Below are 8,313 nucleotides of genomic sequence, written 5' to 3'. Positions count from 1 at the left end.
ATATATATATATATATATAATGTTTCTACCTACATGAATAGATTTTCCCCCATAGAAAATTATATTTGTTTTTGTATTATTACTTCTTTCTTCATCAAATGTTTGCTGGGAATTATAGTCAAGTCAGATCAAGTATAACGTATTTGTAAAGCCCAAAGTCACAAATTTTCCTCAGAGGGCTTTATAATCTGTACTCCCCCTATCCTTTAACCCTAAATATGGATATGGAAAAACTCCACAAACAAACAAAACATCATTTCACAGTTAAGAAAGTGTGAAACCTCAGGAGGACCAACATGGGGGGATCCCTCTTTCAATACAGACAGGCATGCAAAAAAGGCTGTATATACAGGCACAGTATATATAACACAGTAGAAGAATTAGCATGCAGAAACAAAATGACAATATTAAGTCCATGTAATAATTACATTTGAAGGCAAGTACATTTAAGAGTTTCAGGCAGAATGTAAAAGAGTTTGGAGAGAAGACTGTGTAGATCAAAAGATGTTGAGCAACTTCGAGGCTACACTGGTAATAGAGAGTTCCTGCATAAATACTTGCAGAGAGACTAAACACACACATGCAAGAAGCAGGGAGACAAAAAAGAGGTAGAGAGAAGAAGAGAGGCTCCACGATGACTGATGGTGCCCATTTGCTCTTGACTGTTGGACAACCACAAGGTTTAATATAATTTAAAGCTGCACTAATCAATATTTAATTCTATATTAACAATGCATCAAACGATCCATTACTATATAGAGTCGCTCACAAACTTGCAGAGACTTAGTATCTAACTCTGAAGTTTAACCTTCACACTCTCTTTGTACAAAAATGTGTATCAGCTGCACAAACACAACAAACCCACACATTCATGCATGGTTATAGGCTAATGAAACACTTGTAATAGTTTTCAGGAATCATTTAGGACAAAATAAAGACACAAAACACTTTCCCACAGTTTTAATTCACAGACAGGAACTAAAAAGAACTCAGCATGACATATTTTAAACCTGTCTAAATGTAACGCTTGGTTCTCAGTTGCATCACTGTGCTTGCACACACATGCAATACATGTGGTTGTGTGAAACATACACAACCACAATGTTTTTTCATCGTTTATTTTTTTTGATAACTGAAAACACAGTCAAAGTAAACAGTAGAGTTTATTAATGCTAGGTAACCAAATACCATAACCCACTTATATATATCAAAACTGAGCAATACTAATTACAGGGAAATACTGTTTAAAATGATATTTCTTTTTGTTTATTTGAATAAAAGAAAGCATATTTGTGATTCAGTGCTAGAAGTGCTTCATGATATCTGAACTATGGATTTACACTGTTGCAACAATATCCAATTTCCAGTCATGGTGGTAATTTTATGGTTCTGGTTATTTGAAATAATTGCCGGCAGTATACTGTGAATATTCTTTTGTTTCATGTAACACCTTTACAATCCATTAACTTCACTATAACAACTTGCCACAGCTCATACAGCAGCCCAGGGGACAAACAAGTCTAAATCATCATTGTAAGGAGCTTTATGAACAAGTCTTTCTCAGAAGCCGCTAACCCTTATCTCAGTCGAAAGTTTGTATCCATTTATTGCAATATAAAACAAATGAACTGGAGCAGCTCTCGGCCTTATCCAAACAACTGAAGTGGCTGTGAAAATCTTCAGAGCTCTCATCTTTTGTCTTCTAAACAAGGCAATCCTGGATTTACCATATTTTGTGTTGTTAAAAGTGCACTCTGCATTTATGACAGGCTTACATTAACAAGATTTCTGACTGCTTCTTACTAATGATGTGAGAGACAGAAGAATGACACTGTAATAATGGACTTTAACTCCAACAGTGCAATCATTTGGCTTTGAATATACTGCACAAGATGTTTATTCTTTGGTCATGTTTGCCCTTCATGAGCTCTGACCATTGAAACGAAAAGCTACAGCAGCTTACTCACTTTATTGACACACAAATATTATTTCATTATTCCATGACCCGTTTCTGTATTAAAGATGCAATATGTAAGAATCACAAATTCCGTCTCATTAATGACACCGGTGGCCGTTAAGTGAGCTGCAGTCAGCATCTTGTTGCTCATGCTCACATGAGTGCTCACACTCTGTCAGCACGAGCAAGCAGTGGCACTAACATTATCCAGCTAAAACCACAATATCACAATATATATTACATACTTTGCAGTAATGTTAGCTTAACTGTCCATGATGTTAGCGGACTGCATTTCTAAGCTAACATTAGCTAGTGATGCACCCTGTCGGTGCTGAGAGAGGCAAGGCACTGCCAATGCATGCATAAACATCACATCCTTTGGATTTTCCTGGCAAAACCTTCCAGAGTCCTTTGCATAGAAATGAATCCATAGGCTGTTATAGGCAACTGAGAAAGTCGAGGAAGGTCTCATTATGTTATTTCTTTGCATTCTGTTGATAATTTTAGTTAATTTTTGAATGTTTTAAACTAAAATTCTTACGTAATTCTTACATATTGCACCTTTAATGGATATAGGCCATTACAATGAAATCCCCAGTTGATGCCCAACTTATGAAAAACAACACAATTTATGTTTTTCCTCAAAGAACGACATTCCAGTAGATGATAATCTCACTTTAACTCTTTCAGGCCCTGAAAGCCATAGCCCATTCTCAATCAGCATTTTACTCAGAGCAGAGAGTTTTAAGGGTTTTGGTTATTTCACATGATATATTTATGTAATTCTGTTTTTGTCTGTGCTCCTCTTACAAGTTTGCAGTGGGGGAATATCACACAAGTTCATGCAACAAACAATAGCAATGTTTGAATCAAAATGTGATGACAGCAGTGGGGTTGTTTGCTTATGTTACTAGCACTGTCAATCAAATCTGATCAGGTGACACCCACAAAGTCCTAATGACAACAATGATCTGTTTTTGTCTGCTAACCTTACTTAATAAAATTCACCAAAACTTTGATTGCTGCTTATTCAGTCATTGATATTTATAAAGGGAGAAGGAATATACGCCATTTTAAAGATTTTAATGTCATAATTATACTTTTTTTGTGGAAAGAACCATATCAGAAGCACATTATTGTTCAAAGCAAAGTATTTTTATGTCTTAAAACATGTCTGAAGGGGACCTTTAAGATTTCAAACTAAGTTGCAGGGGCTTCAACTGTTGATTGACACTGTGTGTGGAATTAAGGCATATCAAGGTGAAAATCACCGTTAAAACATCTAACCTCCTTTCTAAGGAACAAAACTGTCTTGCAGACCCTTTCAGAGAAAGTGTCAGGACAAAACATCTAATTCAATAGAGCTGAATGCAGTCTCAAGGTTCACTTAAAGTGGAAGCCAGGACAACCCAGCTGCTGAGCAACAGACAGCAAAATAATCAGATTGTTAAAAGGTAACTGTTGGCATCAACAGCATAGGCTGGGGGGCTTGCACCAAAGCTACACTGGTGAAAACTGTCACACTCTGAATAACAAAGTGAACAGAATTAATGTTGCTTAAATGAAATTCAGATCACATTAGCCAGTTCTGGAGTGAGTCTCTTAACAGAAGAAGTGTCGACTTGATATCGAGGCTCTGACAAATAAAGAAAGCATTAATCATACTTGATGGAAACTCAGCAGGGGTGGTGGCAGCACAGCAATGCTTATGGGTGACATGACCGTGAGTGTCATGTTTCGAATCGTTAAAAAATCGTAACAACGTTACGGTTCTGTTTACTGTTGCCATGACGATTAAGGTTGCATAACTTTAAGGAAGTATTAACTACATTTCAGGTGATAATTTTAACCCAAACCATGATCTTTCCCTAACCCTAACCAAGTGGTTTTTGTGCCTGAGCCTAACCAGACCTTAACCACAGCACTGTCACACCATAAAACATAAATGATTTGTAACGGCTATGGAAAGTGGTATTACACTATTATGGGTCTCTCTGCAGTGCAGGTACAATCGACCAATGTGGTCATTTAATTATGAGGATGTGTTATGAATATTAAGTTGATCATTGGGACAATGTTGTTTTTCAGACAGAGTCAATGCACTGGGACTCTGCTTGTCAGATAACACCTTTATGAATTTGGTACAGATTTAATTTTTATAAACAGGGTTTTTAAAGTCACATATTTCATCTCCCACTGCTGTACATCTTTATCTTTTCCACCCAGGTCCACACAAACTGTACACACAGCATTGTGTGTGCACTAACACAAACATAATTATCCATGTACATATATGACTCACAAAGAGCTAAATCATAGAAAATATATACTAAATAATAACACTGCAATTAGCAGGCAAGATGCATAACAATGTGATAAATCTAAAATAAGGTAGGTGATATACAAGTAAATGATACTTTTTTTGTGCCTAAACCTAACCAACAGCATTAAATGAGATGTGAAAAGGTTAAAAATGTGACGTTATCCCCTGCACGCAAAGTCGGACTTTGGCGTATGCACACAATTTGAAAGTGTAAAGTTGTGTTATTTGTACATAGATTGTGAGACTGGGTTGGATACTAAGAATAATATGTTGAAGCACAGACATTCAGAACAAGTAACAACATAAAATATCACACTGTGTCTTTTGCACATCTTTTTTCTGTCTGTAATCTGTGTGCAGCGAGAAGAGTCATCATTCAGTCAGCTCCCTGAAGTGTTTACTGTTTCAGAATAACCAACCCGGTAACCCCTGGTCTCAGCCTCCAGCAACAGTCACCTACAGCACAGAGCCTCCTCAGCCTGAGGCTCTGTTTATGCCCCTGATAGTTGTTTTAAAACTGCAGGATCTGCTTAGTGTCTATACCAGCAGCTCGGCCGTCCAAGAAAAACACAGGGATCCCAGAGGATGACTTGATTTCCTTCATCATGCTTAGCTACAGTCTGGTCTGGATCCACTCCTTTGCTTTTGTTTGTCATAAGTGGCCTTTTTTAACACTGCCTCTGGTGACTCTGTACAAGAGAGGACCAAATGTCTTGAAGTCACAAAATGCTGGAAAAACATGGGTGAAGCTGGTTTAAATGAGTGTTGAGCAGTTGCCTTGTTTTCTCCTGGACACACATCAGATATTATCATCGGTGTTAGGGGTGCAGGTGTTTGCTTGTGGGTAGGTACAGGACTCTGCATGTCATGAGTTGCTAAATAGGTTGTATCGTTGTTGGCACAGGCGGAAATCAGCTCCTGGACATTGATCTCTCCACCATCCCCCTCTGTCGACAAGGACAGAGGTAGCCTTTCAGGTGCATGCGTACCTTGCTGTGCAGTGAGGCATATATGAAGGGGTTGTAACAAGCAGAGCTCATGGCCACTAAATGACAGCAGACTTGTAAGACGTTTATGTAGCGCTTTCCTATGATGTGGAAGTCTGGGTCAAGGTCCAGCAACAGGTTCAGCACCTAAACAACAACAATGGGAATACTTGAAATGGCATGGAATCTGTGCAAGAGTTGAAAATGCAGTTGCAGTTGGATAGCAATGCATGCAGCAAATACATTTCAGAAATTGCATTTTATCTGGTGTGATTACAATAAGGTTGAATGCTATTACCAAAATTCTACATATGATAACTTGGTAACACTTAATTTTGCAGGTCCTTTAATTTTATACAGATTATATTTTTTAAAAATTAAGAAATTCATATGAAAAAGATATTGAGTGGGTACTTAACCAACTTAACACTTTTTTCCATTTTTAAAAATAGTTTGAACCAAATTGCACCACGCTGTCTGTAAAATGTCTTAAATATTAACCATCAATACCACATTTCTCAGACAATTTCCAGGAAATTAGTAGGCTAAAAAATTAAGAGACCTGTAAAATTAAGCATTACTGATAACTTTAGAATTTAAAAACCTCATACCCAAGCCTGTTCAACCCTACTGTAATGTAACCGTTTCCCTTTTCTTCCATTAGTATGATGATAAAATCCTAATCTGTTAGGTTTTTTGTATGGTTCATTGTGGACGTAATATTGGTTTTGTTGCTGCAGATGATGCTTCTCTGGTTAATGATGTGTAAAATTTAATAATTTAATTTCATCTCATGGATAGTTAAACCTGCAGTGCAGAACTTTTACATATAAATGAACATCCGTTACATTCAAGCCCTTGCCAAATGAGTTCACAATGCTAATTAAACCTGTCACAGCCAGATAAATCTTACTGTATTTCACAGAATACCAGAGTTTTTAATCTAATGTTGGGTTCGACATTCCTGTGGTAGCCGGATGAATGCATGAATGCAGACTTCTGCAGGCTGAGCAGGCTAACCTCTGGTTAGCTCTCTGCTAAGGGGAATAAAATAATTTAATCACATGACTCTTCTAGATTTTTCAAATTTTAATGGGCTGAATGGATCAAATTCTGATGGTAAAAAACACGTCATTTCTTGGGGGTTGTGTGATGCTTCAAACAATTTATCAACTATTTTATAAGCATGTGTCAACAGTGTTTTTGTAATTACTCTCACTGCCAGAAGACGAAAGTCCCGCACTCCAGCTTTAAGCTTCACTCTATTTATCATTTCCCTGCTGTTGCGTTTATGACTTACTAGGACATACTGTACCAATAGGAGGATGTAAACTTCATCGCCATCCCAAACCTACCTTCCTCAAATTTGGCAGGTGCTAGATCTTTGATCTGAGGGACCAACATGAACTCAAGGAAAGATTCAGACTCACCTGAATATCCACTGAACTCTCTGCACTTCTTCACACAGCACTTTATATCTATTTATTGTGTGTGTGGGGGGGGGGTATGTTGTTTTTTGGGAGTTTTTTCATGTGTGTATTCGTTTTGTATATTGAGAACTAAAAAAAAATAGCAATGAGGAATGCGAATGTTTGCAACTTGGCACTGGTTGTACTTTATTGTTTGATATATTGAATTTGTACATTTATTACTGTGAAATTCAATAAAGATCTTTAAACAAAAAAATAAATAAAGAGTAAAAGTGTGGCTTTAGTTTTGTATCTAATATAAGACCCACCTGCAGGGGCAGCCAGCACAGGGCAAAGGCGAGCACTGAGGCCACTAGCAGTGAGAAAGTCTTCTTCCTCCTTTGGCTCCAGCACTGCTGACTGTTGGATGGCTCACCGGGGACTGAATACCGTTTCAGGCTGATGGTAATGGCACAGTAGGATATGCTGACAGACAGCAGCGGTATCATGTAGGAGGCAATGAGAATGAAGCAGGAGTAAAGCAGCCGCAGATTGCCACTATTTGGCCAGAATTCCTCACACACTACCAGGTCAATGCCACTGGGTCGCAGGTCCAGGTAGCGTGTGTAGAGCGATGGAGGAGCAGCCAGGGCCAGAGATAAAAGCCAGACACCCAGAGTCACGGCACCACAACCCCACACAGAGATCCTCCTCCGCACTGGGTGAGCTGAGATGGAGAAGAAAAATAAATACAGACAGCAAATATAGAAGTACCAAAGCACTTTATTTCACACGGTAAAGCCACTATGTGTACACTTTAAACTTATTGGCTTCTCATGAGTATAAAAATAACCCATAATCAGTAATAATAATGTCAAGTTGTGCTCTTACCTACAACAATATAGCGGTCCACAGCGATAGCAGTGAGAGAAAGCACTGATGCAAACACTGTGGCACATTGCAGCAAAGGGACCAGGTGGCAGAGGGGTCTCCCAAAAGTCCAGCCATGGCTGTCAAAGGCGTAAGACACGGTCAGAGGAACACAGCTCAGACACATCAGCAGGTCTCCAGCCGCTAAGTTCCCGATGAAAAAGTTGGTGGCATTGTGGAGTTTCTTGTCGGCCAAGATGCAAGCCAACAGGAAGGAGTTTCCAACACCAGCCACGACCACTACGATGAAGTAGAGGGGCAGGAAGAGAGGCTTGAAACGTAGAAGAAGTTCCATACCTATAAACATGTCTAAAGGGTCACTGTGGTTGAGTCCTTGACTTTTGCTGCCTTCAAGTCTTTCCCGTCCTACTTCATGGCTGGTGTTACCGGTCACAGTGAAGTCCTCAACCATAAAGATATCCATCTCTCTAGAGGCAAATCTAAAAAAAAGGGAGAGAATGATCAATATTAAATCCGCAGGAGTCATAAGTAAGTAATCAACCACACATTTGGGATTATTCTGGCATGGCACGCATAATCAATATTTGTCACCTACATGTGTTCTATAGGGAACTGACTGAATCAAAGTGTCGCTGACATTGGTTTAGATTTCAGTCAGGTCAGTGACACTTTGATATGTCACTTCTTATTCCAGTTGAAAAAATACTAAATAAATGAATTCACTGACTTGCTGTTTTTAGGGCAGAT

General features: G+C 38.6%; 1 protein-coding gene across 1 annotated transcript; it reads right to left on the bottom strand.

Moving 5' to 3' along the window:
* Window positions 1-3,889: 3,889 nt before the first annotated feature.
* On the bottom strand, window positions 3,890-8,065 carry si:dkey-202l22.3 (7 transmembrane receptor domain-containing protein). The gene is made up of 3 exons (XM_042414811.1): window positions 7,567-8,065; window positions 7,005-7,402; window positions 3,890-5,413 (listed from the first exon to the last, which is right to left on the bottom strand). The coding sequence occupies exons 1-3, from the start codon at window positions 8,027-8,029 to the stop codon at window positions 5,192-5,194; spliced, it is 1,083 nt and encodes a 360-aa protein (XP_042270745.1). The 5' UTR covers window positions 8,030-8,065; the 3' UTR covers window positions 3,890-5,191.
* Window positions 8,066-8,313: the final 248 nt, after the last annotated feature.

This window comes from Thunnus maccoyii, chromosome 6, assembly GCF_910596095.1.
Source record: "Thunnus maccoyii chromosome 6, fThuMac1.1, whole genome shotgun sequence".
NCBI classification, from domain to species: Eukaryota; Metazoa; Chordata; class Actinopteri; order Scombriformes; family Scombridae; genus Thunnus; species Thunnus maccoyii.
Note: the sequence above shows the minus strand (reverse complement) of the source record. Positions and strands in the feature narration are given on the sequence as shown.

Bases quoted from the DNA above. Each gene is read 5' to 3' on its own strand.
- si:dkey-202l22.3 (XM_042414811.1), bottom strand. From the start codon at position 8,029: ATGGATATCTTTATGGTTGAGGACTTCACTGTGACCGGTAACACCAGC. The intron at 7,403-7,566 runs GTAAGAGCACAA...TCTCCATCTCAG, and splicing joins GGACCGCTATATTGTTGTAG to CTCACCCAGTGCGGAGGAGG. The intron at 5,414-7,004 runs GTGGGTCTTATA...GTTGTTGTTTAG, and splicing joins TGTGCTGGCTGCCCCTGCAG to GTGCTGAACCTGTTGCTGGA.